This window comes from Suillus subaureus (genome assembly GCF_016647635.1).
Source record: "Suillus subaureus strain MN1 chromosome Unknown BJ212scaffold_6, whole genome shotgun sequence".
In the NCBI taxonomy this organism is placed as follows: domain Eukaryota; kingdom Fungi; phylum Basidiomycota; class Agaricomycetes; order Boletales; family Suillaceae; genus Suillus; species Suillus subaureus.
Window position 1 is genome coordinate 1,378,516 of NW_024538562.1, and position 15,733 is coordinate 1,394,248.

General features: G+C 47.3%; 6 protein-coding genes across 6 annotated transcripts; 1 reads left to right on the forward strand and 5 right to left on the reverse strand.

Annotated features, from left to right (window-relative positions):
• The first annotated feature begins 90 nt into the window (after positions 1-90).
• On the forward strand, positions 91-1,512 carry BJ212DRAFT_934926 (coenzyme Q biosynthesis protein Coq4-domain-containing protein). Its single transcript, XM_041344380.1, has 5 exons — positions 91-181; positions 233-424; positions 482-708; positions 766-1,388; positions 1,450-1,512. Exons 1-4 carry the CDS (start codon positions 109-111, stop codon positions 1,150-1,152), a joined length of 879 nt encoding a protein of 292 aa, XP_041196734.1. The 5' UTR covers positions 91-108; the 3' UTR covers positions 1,153-1,388; positions 1,450-1,512.
• Positions 1,513-4,320: 2,808 nt separating this feature from the next.
• On the reverse strand, positions 4,321-5,816 carry BJ212DRAFT_934964 (uncharacterized protein). The gene has a single exon (XM_041344381.1). It carries the CDS (start codon positions 5,746-5,748, stop codon positions 4,354-4,356), a length of 1,395 nt encoding a protein of 464 aa, XP_041196735.1. The 5' UTR covers positions 5,749-5,816; the 3' UTR covers positions 4,321-4,353.
• A 1,449-nt stretch (positions 5,817-7,265) lies between these two features.
• BJ212DRAFT_935154 (uncharacterized protein) lies at positions 7,266-8,651 on the reverse strand. The gene is made up of 11 exons (XM_041344383.1): positions 8,279-8,651; positions 8,132-8,219; positions 8,068-8,081; positions 7,997-8,017; positions 7,870-7,947; positions 7,794-7,821; positions 7,687-7,738; positions 7,559-7,633; positions 7,430-7,506; positions 7,336-7,379; positions 7,266-7,288 (listed from the first exon to the last, which is right to left on the reverse strand). The coding sequence occupies exons 1-10, from the start codon at positions 8,341-8,343 to the stop codon at positions 7,365-7,367; spliced, it is 513 nt and encodes a 170-aa protein (XP_041196736.1). The 5' UTR covers positions 8,344-8,651; the 3' UTR covers positions 7,266-7,288; positions 7,336-7,364.
• An 85-nt stretch (positions 8,652-8,736) lies between these two features.
• On the reverse strand, positions 8,737-10,414 carry BJ212DRAFT_934989 (uncharacterized protein). Its single transcript, XM_041344382.1, has 14 exons — positions 10,360-10,414; positions 10,233-10,310; positions 10,157-10,184; positions 10,046-10,097; positions 9,951-9,994; positions 9,874-9,898; positions 9,794-9,821; positions 9,694-9,736; positions 9,546-9,646; positions 9,429-9,488; positions 9,346-9,373; positions 9,241-9,298; positions 9,155-9,179; positions 8,737-9,105 (listed from the first exon to the last, which is right to left on the reverse strand). Coding segments are annotated over exons 1-14 (753 nt in total). The 5' UTR covers positions 10,362-10,414; the 3' UTR covers positions 8,737-8,924.
• Positions 10,415-13,436: 3,022 nt separating this feature from the next.
• On the reverse strand, positions 13,437-15,069 carry BJ212DRAFT_1335118 (uncharacterized protein; the record flags this gene model as incomplete). The annotated part of the gene is made up of 3 exons (XM_041334898.1): positions 14,615-15,069; positions 13,789-14,103; positions 13,437-13,702 (listed from the first exon to the last, which is right to left on the reverse strand). Exons 1-3 carry the CDS (start codon positions 14,639-14,641, stop codon positions 13,439-13,441), a joined length of 606 nt encoding a protein of 201 aa, XP_041196738.1. The 5' UTR covers positions 14,642-15,069.
• Positions 14,993-15,533, reverse strand: BJ212DRAFT_1335131 (uncharacterized protein; the record flags this gene model as incomplete). Its single annotated transcript, XM_041334899.1, has 2 exons — positions 15,483-15,533; positions 14,993-15,427 (listed from the first exon to the last, which is right to left on the reverse strand). A coding segment is annotated over exon 2 (203 nt), but the record flags the coding sequence as incomplete, so codon positions are not given.
• Between the last annotated feature and the right edge of the window lie 200 nt (positions 15,534-15,733).

The following is a 15,733-nucleotide window of genomic DNA, read 5'->3' on the forward strand; positions in this document are numbered from 1 at the left end:
ACCTCCATTTTGGGCACAACCCAGTTCTAGGGTTAGGGTCCCCTTTTCAACGAACTAGTGCATGAGACTTGAAGTCACCAACCAACCAACACTGACACTAACTTCGACATGTCAGTAATTTGTACTTCCCTTCCCCCGATAATGCGCATCAGGGCTCACTCGCGAATGAACCCAATGCATGGTTCGTATCGTGGAACTCATAGATGGGACGGTGTAATCAACACGAGCCAAGCTCGCTCCTTCGTCGCACTGGCGGCTTCGCCTAGGTCTTCATCCCATGCTACCAACAGAAAATCACGCTCTGTTCACACTAATCCCCGACTTCAACCAGCGTATTCTGGCCACATACCACTCACTTCATTTGAAAATGGATTTCTCGCAGTTGGCTCTGCACTCATGTCTCTCATAGATACTCGTCGCGCGGGCAAGCACTTCCTGATCTTTTATAGTGGGTACATTTCACTGACAAGTTCAATGTTAGACATGGTTGCAGCTTGCGGAGAAACCACTGCTGGGCCAACTCTGGTAAAGTTGAGGGATATAATGCTGGAGTCTCCAGAAGGTCGACGCATTCTCAAACAAATGCCACGTATTAATTCGCAGACCTTGGACTTGAAGAAGTTGCGGTGCCTTCCAGAGAACACCTTCGGACGTGCCTATGTAGGGTGGCTTGATACTTGCAAAGTCTCACCCGATTCTCGAGAGCCCGTAGGGTCATCTTCATTCCAGGCTGTGCATACCAGATACTCACCACTAAGGACCCAGGTGCACTATATAGATGACCCAGAGCTGGCATATGTCATGCAGCGCTATCGCGAGACGCACGACTTCTATCATGCCCTCTTTGGATTTAAAGTCTCGGCCCTTCCCGAACTTGCACTCAAAGCTTTTGAGTTTACGAATCTAGGCTTCCCCATGACTGCATTGTCTATGGGAGCCTCAATAAGACTTAAGCCACATCAGCGAGCCCGACTTTGGTGGGAGTTTGTCCCTTGGGCTGCGAGATGCGGGAGTCATGCGAGGTGCTTGCTTACAGTGTATTGGGAGGAGAGGTGGGGACAGGATCTGGACGAAATGAAGAAGGAATTTGGTGTCTGGGATCCACCGGCAGGGATTACCATCCCGCGACCCTCGCGTGTTGACTTCCCCTGACACATACCAACATGGTGATAGGCAATTGACATTTGTTTTCAATTTCGCGGGTCCTGTGGAGCTACAGCATGTGGAACCGACTGTGTAGATCGATATCGTTGAATACCCCCTATCGCCCGGCTATCGATCCTGTGCATTGAGTCTACCCGCCAACACAGTTCCGCCTATGGGATCTAGAACGCCTAGACTTATTTCAAAATCTGGGATGTTATGCTGTCATATATTTAAGCTTAAAGGTATCTGATAAAACATACACCTCGAAGTATGAAGTATGAAGCTGAGCCTCTGCGTCTTCAGATGTTTGGTTTTATCCTTTTGGACAGATGCATAGTCCGCGTGGGCACCTCAACTCAATCCAACTCAGGTATATGTTCATCTGTCTAACAGGGTCTCCTTTCGTCCTAACAGAATCATACGTCGTACATTGTAGCTGTCTATAGGCAGTCATAAAATCATTTACCAGGTATTCTGAGGGTGGCAACGCGGAGATCATCCAGATCAACAGCTGGGAACTTCATCCCCTGCTATGACCGCTCAGGTGCGCCGATCGAGTGATGCTCTTTGAGAACTCAAGTTTGACAAGTAGAACAGCTTGCCTTCCGGCCTCTGTGCAGACCACTCGGCCTTCACGTGCTTGAAGTGAGCAAATAGATCTGGCGTCACTGCGGGCTCACCTCAAACTTGAATGCAAGCTGAAGAATAATTCGCGCCCGTGAAACGTCGCGCTTGTGCTTGCGCGTCAGTACTCCAGTGGTTACGTCAAGGTTCCACGTCAATGGCGCGTCACAATCGCGTCAAAATAGCTACTACTACTACGTCCTGACGGACTGTTACATCACATAGGTTTGTTGCATTCAACGGTTCCTACTCCAATCAAAAAGTTGAACTCAGCTCATCAGTCCTTGTTGCGAGTTAGCTTCACAAGGAGATATCTTATTCCACGCCACATTGCCGCCGGCTGACATTGTTTCACAAGATAGATCTGATTAGGTAGCAATATGCTGGCATTGACCTTGCTCCAGTAGGTGATATCTTGTTCCACGCCTAATTGCCAATAGGCCCTGGCTCACAAGGTAGATCTTAGGTAGCAATCCGCTGGATTTTCAGGTGGACTTAGTTCTCCTACATAAAGAACAGTATTCAGCTCGTAGAGGTAAGGTGTTTTCCTACTTTCCCTTTCAGATTTATTTGAGCCCATACTAGTATTACATCCTCACGAACAATGCGTTTCGCCTTTGTTCTCGCTATTGTTGCTGCCTTAATATCTGCCACTGATGCTGCCAGTGACTGTCCTTTTTTCTGCACGCATTCACATGAGTGCTGTCCTGATAAGCCGGTTTGTGTGAGTATGAATAGTTTGTATTTAACTAAGTGACTCACTGGCGTGGTAGTTCTTGTTCGTGTGCCCCGGTCAAAGTATGGTTACTTTCTTGGGAGAGGGTTGTGTAACGGTGTCTTGATCGCTTGAGCGAGGAACCGCGTCAGAATCGAAGGCAAACCCAAAGCACGACCATCATAGAAGTTATGGAAGTTTCCAACGGTTGATTTCAGTATTTTTACTTGAGATATCACGAGCACTCTTCTCATATTACTGAACCATTCATCCGTCCCTTGGAATTTCATAAACTACGCTGTTATCTGGTTGTACCTCCATCTAAAGTCTACATAACTTCTATCTGCCGTCCCATATTTATTAACCTTCCCCTTCCCCTTCCCCTTGCCTTCTCTTTTACATAAAAACAATCTCTATCACCTCGTCGACCGGTCTGGCCTACCACATTATTCGACGGTAACACACATAAATCCCGCTCAGCTCCATTACAACATGCGCTCGCACACTTGCGCTAGAGTCATCAAGTGTAAAGAGACGCGTTCGGAAATCTCATTGTTAACCAACTATCTAGCGCTCAACCTCCAGCGGAGGGCCCCAGCACTGTTGGGGCTACGCTGCCCGACTTTGTCAAGTCCCCTCTGACTTTGGTTGGGCGGTCCTCGATCACCAGAAACATTAGTCCGTCTGCATCTGGACCCGTCCCCTTGTACAGCGACGTGGTCTGTGCTAGAATGTTGACACACTGTACAGTCATCCAAAACTGAAGAAGTCCATGAACCGTGTTTTCTATACTGTAGCGAACGCCTACATAACCATAACTACCATGCTAAGATGCGTATCTACAACTCTTGATGTGCATGCATTGTGAGTGACATAAAATAACGAGGCATATACACAACAAAGCGAGAGACCAAAAATCAAAGGAAAAAAATGCCGCAAAGAACAAATGCAACGATAACATGCTTGACATACGTGAAATTCCATTCCATGCGCGTCGTCTCCCTTTCTTCGTTATCCTTTTCATTATCTCTTAAACCCTCCGAAAAATGGCACTCCTCCCTATCGTGCTTGAACTTGAGGTCAGGCTGGGTAATTTGGACTTTTGCGCGCTAATGGCGGGCGCTGGCAGTCTGGATGAAGGTAGCGCTCCACCAGTGGGACGGGGTAGCCCTGAAGCCATGCCTACAGTCGCAAAGCGTGATGGCGGGCGCAAGCTCTTTGATGCAGCAGTGGTATTAGATGCGGTCGGTATCTTCGCTGGCGGAGCCTTGCTAAGCGATGACGCGGTAGGTTTCAACAACCTTGATTTGAGCGTCCCGCCAGGTGGTTTTATCGTCTGTGCAGGTTGGGAGGGCATGCACGTCTCAACGGGTGAACGGGGAGGCTCGGTAGCTTTTGTGCGCAGACCGAGGACGCTTGTGAGTTTGCCCTTCATGCCCAGTGTAGGGTGTGCACCCTCTTCAGGCTTGCAAAACATGCTCGCCTTAAGGTCGGCAGGCATTAGCCCAGGAGGAGGGCGGCGCACACCCATTAGTATTGGTTTGTGGACCGGGGCGGGAGGTATAGTCGGTGCCACCTGCTCCTCTGTACTACTTCCAGCAGACGATGAACCCGCACTAGACAAGGAAGTTGTCCTGTCATGTGCTTTGGACCGCTTCACGATACGGAGCGCATGTACTGGGGCTGCGGGAACTGGTGCAACGAATGCCTGCGAAACCCTCGGTGGTGTCACTATTGGCACTGTAGGGGAAGTCATCGGGGATAAAGGTGCAGACGCCTTCAGCGACTCAGACACTTCATGATTGGGTGCAGCAACCGAGGGTGACCGGGGGGAGGGCGACGACAATTTCATTCCGGGAGACAAGCTGCTACGTCTTGTCGTCAATCTTACGGCTGCAGGGGAAGCTGATACAATGGCATGAAAAAGAGAGAAGATATTTCAAAGATACGAACGTACCATTCGCAGCAACGGCAGGAGGTGACGGCTGTGGCGTCGGACTAGATCCAGATTGTGGTGCTACAAGTAGCGTTGTTTGAATATCAAATACATCTAACAATAGAACACACTCACCTGGAGAGCCAGCAACGTCTGTAAGTGTAGTCGCTGCATTCTTCTCCTTGATTCGTTTGGTAAGGGCCTCCAACATCTCTTCCTCGGCTTGCATGTCGAAATCATCGGCGTCGATCGCAAAAGCATCACCACCAAAGAACGAGATCCTGTCATTTAAAAGATCAAAAGACGTGTCAGGACAATTTAGTTGGAGGTTGAACGAAGAGTGGAGATCCACGGAGTTTCGGCGCGGATTAAATGATGGCGAAGATGTTGTGTGTGCTCGAGCACGTAAACGAGGACGTGCGGTTGGGACAGTTAATGTGTCGTGCGAAGGAGATGACTGGGTCTGATCTTTGGAAGGAGGTGACAATGAGACATCGGATGGAGTTAGCGTTGATTCTGAGAGGTGTGTACGCGTGAGGAGGGCAGTCGACGGTGACGGTGATAGTTGTGCTGTAGATGAACCTAAGTTTCCTTCTCTCGACACAACGATGGTAGGAGTGGCATGTTCAGGAATGCGCCCTACCGATGACACATTTTGATCTGTGAAGTTGATAGCATTGATTACAGAAGCTAGTGGTGAGCTAGCCGGTGCCAAGGTAGCGTGACTCGCGCGGATCGCTGTCACTGGTGTGGAGTAACGTTCTACGCCAGGATTTGGAGCTTCGGAGGAAGCTAGAGTGAGCTTTACTACTTTGCGCGGGACGGGTGTGGCATCCATAGAGATATCGGCAAGAGGAGTGCGCTGAACATGAGGAGTGGGAGTCTGTTCTGATAGTGGTATTTGCGCGGAATTGTAGCGATGATGCGTCTGTCTCGGAGGACTGTTCATCGGCGTGGCCAGCGAGTCTTGTTCATCTATGTCCATACTTTCATGAACAAGTGACATATTGTCGACGTCATCTTCAGGCTCTTCTTCGATAGTGAGCCCATTAAGAAGATCGGCGGTTTCATCCATGATAGTCATGTCGCCGACATCAACTAGACGAGTTCTGAGAACTACTGGGGAGTAGTGCTTGCTTTCCGTCTTGTAAGTACGGTTGAAGAATGCTGTCATCGTGAGCCTGTCGGATTCATAGTAGGATTCATAGCTTGGCTCAGCGTTTTCCTTGTCAGATCCAGAGAGCGAGTCTGGCGTTGTGACTTCGCTCCTCGGAGTCGCATTGAGCGGATCAAAAAGGTTGAGAACGCTGTATCTCGGACGACTCATTGCGGTACAAAGTTAAGAGTGAAGAACAGCAGCAGTCCTCCAGAGTCCACTCAAACCAACACTTCGTGACAAACGCGTGACACGTTGCGTTTCAAGTCACGTTTTCTTCTAACGCGGTCACGTGGCCGGCTGCGGGCGGTCCGGCGTCCACTCTGATCAGTGATAACCCAAACAATATCTTGTTCTTTGCAATGGGAAGGAATATTTCGATGCCTACGTAGTTGTTCATCATTGATTACACAAACTTACCGCCTTCGCAGCATATTCCTCCAGATGGTCGGTATACCATCTCGCCACGATGTCACTATTGGATGTACAACATCACGATGTCCTAGAACTTACTTACGAAGGGAAAGGCATTAGTCAACCCTTATCTCTTCACGTCCCAGCCAGCTGCACTACATAGCAATGCTGAAGGATCCCAAGTCGCGCTCATCGACGGAGTGCGCGACTCTTTTGGTATAACTACTGTTGTGATTTCAATCGTGTGCATCGAGAGGAATCTAGCTTACAGGAAATGGATCTTTATCCCTGCTTTCGCCCAAGGAATCTGGTGTTGGAGCGAAAGCGGTCACCACGGTTTTGACGTGTTCAAAATCATGATCCTTCTAACCCGGTTGTGTAATCGTTGAGCTCAGTTCCTACGTGAAGAACGCCCCCCTTTTCCTCTTAGATTCGATGGAAAGGCCCTTTTATTCCAACAATACAGGATTAAAAGTTAATCACAAACACTTTGACGTGATGCTTTTGTGCATTATTCATAGATGTAAGGAAAATTCATCAAAACCTAATTTATTTTAAAAACGCTTTCGGTATGCACGAGTCGGAACTTCTCCCTTCCTCCATCACCAATGTCTCCTGATGCCCCGATCTCGTTTCTGATGAAGAATTTAAATTCAAGTCCACATGAATGCCCTTTTTGAAATGTGCAGAACTGATGTTGGAAATCTCGATTTCGTAGACTGTCTGTGGCTGCAGGTAGGACTCCCGGGCAATGGAACTGGATGAGCTATTAATCAGTGTCTTGTTTTATTACCGCTGAGGGCGACTCACTTAGCGAGAAGACATGTAGCATATACTACCATGCCAGGAAGTCAGAACGTTTAATGTACTTGAGCGATAACAAGAAGATTCTCACGGCATCCCATAGGGAAACACATATACAGATGCTTGATGACGAAACTGAAGACTGCCCACTGCATCTTTGTTAGAGCAATGATTTAGGAATGAGATAGATAAGGGCATACAATTCCAAGAGCACTGAATGCCGCCACGCTATACAAGGAGTAAGTATACGCCCATCGTCAATGTTAATGGACAGACGTGGTAACCAAGCCCGTCTGTGAGCAAAAAATTATGATTTTCGTGATCATTCGGTTAGTTCTAGTCACGAAGAAGGTGAATTTGGTGCTCATTTGGTGCTTGAACTCATCAATCACCTTGGTGATTCAGTTCTATTACTGTGAAGAATGTAGGCCAAAGTACCAGCGATTAGAATGTCACCAATTGCCGAACAACCAATTGAGATCGGGGGAGCCCACTTAATCCTCATGAGTTACATCCTGATCAACGGAAGAACGAACTTACAAGAGCCATTGTGTAGTAAGTATAATCACTTATTTTGAAGCTATCTCTCGTGTTGATGAATGCTTGGCAGCGCGACATTGGGAATCGGACCTACATCATACAAATAGCCTTGAGAAAACCAAAGACTATTTCCATTGATTAAACAACAACTCTCCGTTGCAGGATAAATCACTGCACCTTGCTCCATCACACAAAATGCGATCTAATTAACGCAATTAATCACCTTTTCCGAGGCAGCCCAATGCAGTCCCTACCAGAACAAATGACATTCTCCATTTATCACAGAGACTCTTCTCAACTTCATACGAGCATTAGAGAGAATCATAATAGTAGTATCTTAATGACACGTACGTCTGCAAACCCGACAGATAAAAACGGCATGCACAAGAGATGTTGTGAAGGTCTGTGAGACGACGGTAAGCATGAAGTCAGGACCAGGAGAAGAAAGCTCTACTAACACATATTCCAGTGTAAATCGCCCATTCTCTGTCGTTCAGTCAGAAAGAGCATCGATGAATCACAGGTGATACTGACATCGAGATACGGCTAATGAATTGGGGGAAATCCTCGAAATCCACTGAACGAACGCTCACGATCCGAGAAGTCATTCCCCTAGCAGTAATTACAACGTCATGCAAACATACTTTCGATATGGACTCACATTTGAGCAGCTTGCATCAACCTGTGAAGTGACGTCAGTCTTCAAGTCAAGGCACAATTGGTGTTATTTACCAAATGATGGCAACCTGTGCTGCGTTATCAGCCGTCAGTCTGTGCTATGTGATCTAAATCATACCAGGAGTTTGCTCTGCCAGTTTTCTCGAGATCGAATAGTATGCCTCCTGAAATAGATCCAGACTTGCGCAGTCAAAATCAAGAAAACACTATCATATCGTCCGTTATCAGATAGTCGCTGGTATGGTTCTCGATGAAACAATCGTACATCGATGATATACCGAGACCAGTCATCAGGGACGCCACGCTTTCGTTGTATGCCACCGTAGCCATAGAATTCAGATTCTATGGAGCTCGAGAATGATTAATGAGATGTAGATTGGGATACAAAGAAGAAGAGTGATTCATTTTACAGTATATTTCTGAGTGCTGTCTGTCATGTCCCGCTACTACCGGTGACCGGAACGGCCGGTGACTAGAATGAAAGAAGCATCTACTATCAGCACCACTAGATCCTCGGGCCCGACACCCACGGTATGATACCGCGCAAACGATATTGGGGCGAGTAGGTCGCGAGAGGTTAGAACTTATGAGCCGTTCCGTCGAAGTCATGATGAAGTTTGGATTGTGGCTGTGCAAGCACATCCGATCTATTTATCGTCAACTACCCATCTGCATCAAGCAGGATTTGTGCACGGCGGCGTTCGAACCAAAATAAGTCTCGTAGGTAGAGAAGGATGAGGCATTTTAGGTAATAAACTATCTGTATTCCTTCTACTAACGGTCTGACTATGGCCGGTGAATGTAACTATAGTGGATGTTGAGCAGCTTCTCGATACATGCTTACGATGATAACCTAACTACGACAACACCGAGATGGCGGCATTATACCCAAAGGATTATAACGACTCAACTCAACGAGAGGACGCTTTCGAGGAATCTGCTCCTCCTTGTATTACCAATGTTTCCTGATGCCCGGTGTGATTGTCTGGTAAGCCTACATGAATCGCCTGCGTGAAACGTGCAAAACTGATTTCAGCATTTTCGGTTTGGTGGACTGTCTGTGGCTGCAGGTAGGATTCCCGAGCGATGAAGCTGAGCAAGATATCAGTAGTCTCTTCTATTACCGCTGCGAACGACTCACTTGGCGAGAAGACATGTAGCATATACTGTCAAGCCAGGACGTCAGAACATTCCACGTACTTGAGTTGATAACAACAAGACTCTCACGGCCTCCAATAGGAAAACACATATATAGATGGTTAATACCGAAACGGCAAGCTGCACACTGCATTTTGGTCAGAGCATGACTAACGCACGAGATGAAGCACTCACAAGTCCCATAGTAATAAATGCCGCCACGCTACACCGGAAGTAGTGAGTACATACCCATCATGTGTCAATGCCAAAGAACTTGCGTTGTAATTAAACCCGTTTGCGAGCAGAATATAACAAGTTTCGTGATCATTTGGTTCGTTCTGAACACCGAGACGGTCAATCACAGAGGTTAATTCATCCTCAAACTAATTAATCACCTTGACGATATAACCCTGTGTTTGTGGAGAATATAAGCCAAAGTTCCAGCGATAAGAATATCATTGATTGCTGAACAACCAAGCGAGATCGAAATAGACCACTTCATCCTTGTGAGTTGCATCCTGATCAGGGGTAGAACAGACTTACAATAACCTCGGCACTGTAGTTAGGATGATCACGTCGTTTGAAGCTGTTTGCCGTATTTGAGAAACACCTGACAAGGCGATACTGATGAAATTAGACCTACATGCAGATTGTACTAAGAAGACCAAAAACTGTTTTCCGTGATTAAGGAGCGATTATTCGTTGCAAGATGAACTACCGCACCTTGCTCCATGACCAAAAATGCAATCTGATTAGCGCAATTAGTCGCTGTTTCCGAAGCAGCTAAACACAGTGCCTACCAAAGCGAATGACATTCTCCGTCTGCCACAGAGACTCTTCTCAACTTCACGTGCATCAGAAAGAAGTATGATAATAGTAAGTTAGCAACACATACGTCTGAAAACCCTACGTATGAAAACGCCATGCACAAGGGACGTGGTCAAGGACTGCGGAACGACAGTGAGCTTAATTAGGTCGAGACCGGGGGAAGAAAGGCCCCACTTACACCTATTCCAGTGTAAATCGCCCATTCCCTGTTGCTCTATCAGAAAGCGCCTTGACGAGTCACCGTCGGTACTAACGTCAACAAATAACCAATGAAATGGGATCTATCCTCGAACTCCATCGTATGAATGCACGAGAGCCGAGTAGTAATTACCCTAGCAGGACTTCCAATAGCCAATACATACATTTTCCATAGGGACTCACATTTGAGCAGCTTGTATTAACCTGTAACGCGAACGTCAATCTTTCCGTCAACTGCTGCATGCATAACATGCTTGATTGAAGATATTTACCAGATGAAAATAACCTGTTCCGCACTGTCAGCGATCAGTCTGTGATGTGCAACGTAAACTCGTACGAAAGCTTTGTTCTGCCTGTTTTCCCGAGATCGGATTTTCTGTCTCCAGAAATAGATCCAGACTTGTGCGCTCAAAATTAAGAAAACTCTATCGGCCTTCGTTAGTATATTGCCGTCGATATGGTTCTCGATAACACAAACACACATAGATGATATACCAAGACCAGTCATAAAAAAAGCCATGTTTGCGCCAGCGAAACTGTACATCGGCGACTGGTCATGGCGAATGTAGTTGCTGATTTTCAGGCTTCTATGAAGGATGAGATGTAGATCGAAGGAAGAAGAAGAATCATACAGTATGTTTTTAACTAGTGCTATCTAGCATCGCTATTGATGGGACCGCTAACTACAGAAGGCCGTGAATGTTTCAGCTAGAGTACAAGGAGATATGAGTGAGGCGCTCAGCCAACTATGGTACTGAGATCTAACCTGAAGAGCTGTGGGATCATCATTTAATGGAATTTCAGTACTGTTCGGAACTTAGTATTCGGAACTTTGTTGTCAGCGCCAGTAGTGATTTGTGGCTGTGCACCACTAGTCCACTACCAGCCCCGAGCAGATTTACGGAAGGCCATGCCCGACAACCTGTTTATACGATTTTACTCGCTCACGATATAATGATTCATACTTCCAGAATGCACTGGCCAAGAAGTTCGATATCTCGTGTGCGTAAGATCTGGCACTTAAGGTTCAAACGTTCACCCATCTCGACTCCAGCAGACAGAGGTCTTCCAACGCCATACACGAGGTCTAATGCACGTATAGACGTTTTCCGTTCCGTCTGGCAGATGCCTATCAAGGGCGAGTGTATCATTCAATTTCTGGCTGGGCGTCATCGCTGATGTCTTTTGCGCAGTGCGTAAAGACACAATAAACTACAGGGCACGGCTCCGCCTCAGCTTTCATCCAGTTTCTACTTAGAGAAACTAATCCTTAAAAGAACTGACCCACGGACGCAAGGAGACAAGGAGCATTTGTCAATTCCGAGTTAGAGTTGAGTATCCCTTCTATTTGGTCTAGCTAGGGGAGACTAAGGTTGTGTGGCTGACTTGTTTGTGATTATGGATTGCATTCCGTGGACCGCGCACCGCGGCCATGTTTCTTGTTATATTTATTTTTAGTATTCACTTCACCCAGAACTTTTCCATTCACTGATGAGTCTCAGGGCGCGAAATCATCATGCGTGAGTCATGTGGCATAGATTTGTGTGTCGTCATAACCCTCCAGAAATAATCAAGGCAATGACTGTCCTAAGAAGGCGTCATGGCGCCGAGTATCCGAAATCACTGAGGCAGATGCTCTCGCAGAGGCTGTAGATAGCATCACCCTCAGTCGGATGATACAATATCCGGGAGCTGTCAAGGTGTCGCACTTTGTGGGATCAGTCCTCCAGAACCAATTTGCGTCTGTATCATTTCGTGAACAATGTGGTACCACTTAGCTAGGCCTCTGTCGTCAACATCTTCACAGTCACGGAGCGCCGCAGACTGCAACCGGAGTCTGATAGTTCCGATGGACGTCATACGCAGCACGCCGCTCGGTATACTTGACAGTTGTAGAGTTGGAGTCAATAAAATGGCGTGCATGGGACCACCCTTACTTTATTCCATCTGCATCCTTTCGACTCCTGTACCTGCCCGCACCTGCGGCCGAGTACGCGTTATAGTTTCCATACCGACAGCTCATATCACTTATAAATTGTTCATATAAATCATCTCACCTTCGACGGGTTGCGCGTCTAAAACGGCCGGCGGGGACGGCAGACTGATGGGGCACGTCTCACATCAGGGCATTTGCGGACTCAGAGATGCGTTGGGGGCACCGGGGGCCCCTAGACTAGTTAGTATTGTCCTCCATAGAGTACTACTCTCCATAGGACATGAAAATTGAATCAAAAAAAATGACGGGAGTAATAGATGTGCTTGTCTTTCAAGTGCAGACTTTGCGACAACAAGAACTAGATCATGAAGCTTTGAAGAACTATCAGTCAAGTCGGCGCCGTGGCCGCGTATCTCAAATACAACACAACCTGAGTTCGACCAGAAAGTTGACTGCCATCGGTTGATTTACGAAATGAGGGGTTGTCCGTTTCGCCCAGCTTCGTCTAATGCGCAAACAATGGGGTTAATGCGTTGGGACCGAGCGCGGGCTGTTGAATGACCAGGTCATGATAGATAGCTGGACATCGCATTCCGCTGTCGATGTATCAACGAAGCAAATAATGGGATCGGAATGTACGGTCCGGGTGAAGAGACAAAGCAACCACAGACAAAGAATGCCAGCTAGACGTGCGCGTGGTGCCGGCTCCTTCCGAGCACTCAAAACCGGCGATATCCATGTTGATCATGATACCGTGCTTGACATTGATTGTGCACAAAGGATCATTATCTTCCACACCTACTCGTTTGTCTAGTGATCTCATCACAGATTTCCTGGAAAGCATCAAAGGGAAATTGTATTTTGAACGAAAGCAACAACGTTTTGTAAACAAAGGGACGTGAGCATCCGATACTAGTGAGCAAAGGGTTGATAAGCACGCTCTGAATCTTCGCCTTTGACACTCACCCACATTATTTAAGATGAATCTTATCCGTGAATTCCTTCGCAGTGGCGTACCGGTACGCCCGTCACCTTTCACCTCTTCCCTAGCAGTCGTTATAGAATCGCACGTTCGACGCTAAGTTCGTGTTGAATCACAGTATCTGCTCCCATCGAGGACTGACTTACCGCTGAATCCCATCACCTTGTCCTCGTCGTCATCATCTTCCGACTCTCCCTCCTCCCAATTTTCTCCGCTCGCGTCAAATGAGGAGGCGGCTTGCGGGCGCAGTTCTGGATTAAACGGAAAAATCCAGTCTCTTCTCCTGGTCAGTTCTCTATCTACCTATAAATTTAGTCAGTTACTCGTTCCGTTCATAGAAGAGATTAGCTCACCTCTAGCTTGAGGATGCCCGGGCACTTGCCCCTGTGCTTGACCCACAGTCCAGGATAGTACCTGGAGCGCTTGTCAAGGCTGATGGCCTTCTGACATCCGCGGCACCTGACGGATGTGGGTTGTACATCTTCGGTGTACTCGTCGTTCTCAAGCTCCTGTTTTCTCTGGTCCTCCTTTTTTCTCCGTTTGCTACCGCCCGCGATGACTTCATCGTCGCGATTGCCGTGATTGGTACCCAAGCTCTCTGGAACGGACTGCGGAGGGCTCAGCGCGTATTGTGGGTCGTTTGCGTCGGAGCGGGAGGTGAATTGGCGAGCGTATAAAGCCCGCCCTTACAGACCAACGAGTGATCATTCAAGAGGCGACTGACCGTGGGCCAGTCGGTGCCAACGGCATAAACGAAAACGACTGGACACCTGTACCTACCGCAATTCAGCGTGTGGGTTTGGGCGGTCGTTTGTTTTATGCTGTTGTTGCGTTGACTGGTAACGCAGTCATAGTCTGATGATTGCACGACGGCTGAGGGACTGGCGGTTGATTTTTGCATTTGCTTCGCTGGGGGAAGTGTCCTTTCAGATGTAGATGAGGAATTTGTTGCAGTGGCGCGAAGTTTTTCTTTTCTTTTAAGGCCTTTCTCGGAGTTGTATTGTTCACCCTCAAATACACGTGGTATTTTTCATTCCGATTTCTGTCTATTCAGGTAACGTGCCCCAATACTAACTAATCTGCAACACCTGGACTCGCAAATACCCCAGCGTGAGGGAATACACGCAGTCCATCTCTCCGTGACGTGAAGTGTAAGTGCGTAAAGTACACATGATATTCCAAGGCGGACAATCACTCTTATGAGAGTCATTCACAGCAGTATCTAATTCCTTGTCACTCTCCTGGATGAATTGACGATCACAAGGCTTCACAAGCCGTAGGGTACGTTTTCTCGTCGTGAAAATGAACCCTGCCTGACATGATCGTTCCAGAGAACCATCAGAAGTCAAGTTAGTAAATCTACTCTGGCCGCCGCCAGGACAAATTCTGGTTTTTCCCACATGTTTGGAACTTCTTTAGGCCTACAATGGGGACGGTGAAGACACTTAGTCATGATGGTGCCTTTCTTGCGGGCGGTCACCGGTCAGTTCTGTTGTCGTCTTCTTGTCCAGTATCTTTACCTGCACAATGCCAGATTCCGCGCGCATAACCTAGTTCCCCAACTGACGGGCAGGGCTTGGATTCAGGCATACAAGATGTAGCAGGTTCGTGACCATGTTTCCGTTCAAGCGACTTGATTCGCACAGTTTAATCTAGAGTGAAAATCGGCCCTGGTTGCAAAAGGCATCTCCCCTCACCTTTGCTGAAATTCTATGAAGCAGAACGACTTCCAGCCATATAAAAAATCCTCGCCGAATTGAACAATAAATTCTCAATTGTTTCGGACACGCAATCTTACTTTCAACTTTCAAGCGATGACGAACTTAAAAACCTTGCTTATACCGATGATGCCGGCGAGTTTCTTGTTGCTGTAGATCTTGTCATGTTACTGGTCCAAATCAATCACTTTTTATCTTCTCAGTCCCATGTAGCACACCGTTGTGCTGTTTACTGCTAGGTGTTACAAGTATCCAACATTCCGGACAGCACTTCTTCCCATACCAGCAGAAGACACCGATCGTCTATCTACGCACGCCCACAGAGTTTAGTTGTGATAAATCCGCGATTAAACATGATGGCTGATATGCAGATGCAGCGTACAAGGTTACGAAGGTTCCACGTTCACCGAGAAGTTCAGCCAACCGTGCCTTGTCTGTCCCTTCAATAGGTTCACACAGTCGCTCAATGGGCGGCAGGGCCTGGTTCGCAAGGTGGTGCTCGTAATTCATGGTGAGTTTACCTACAGCCTTCTTGATCTCCTCTGGATTTGGCACGATTTGCTTGTGCGGTATTTACGATCTATTCATCAGCAGCGACGCAGAACAGTGCTTTACGTGCGATATAGCATAGTCCTCATTAGTAACTTCACCCGACGCCGTTGGTTGACAGGGTTGCAATAAGTCATGAACCAGATGAACGCAACCTGTTCTGTGTTGTCAGGTGATATACGACACAATTTCGTGCGAGAAGTTCGCTCACTGTATAAATTTCTTAAGATCGAATTTTGTACCTTCCGAAATAGATCCAGACTTGCGCGGTCAAGATGAAGAAAGCTCTATTGACCTTCGTTAGATGGTCGCCGATATGGTTCTCGATAACGCAATCATACAGATATACAAATACCAGTAATCAGTGGTGGA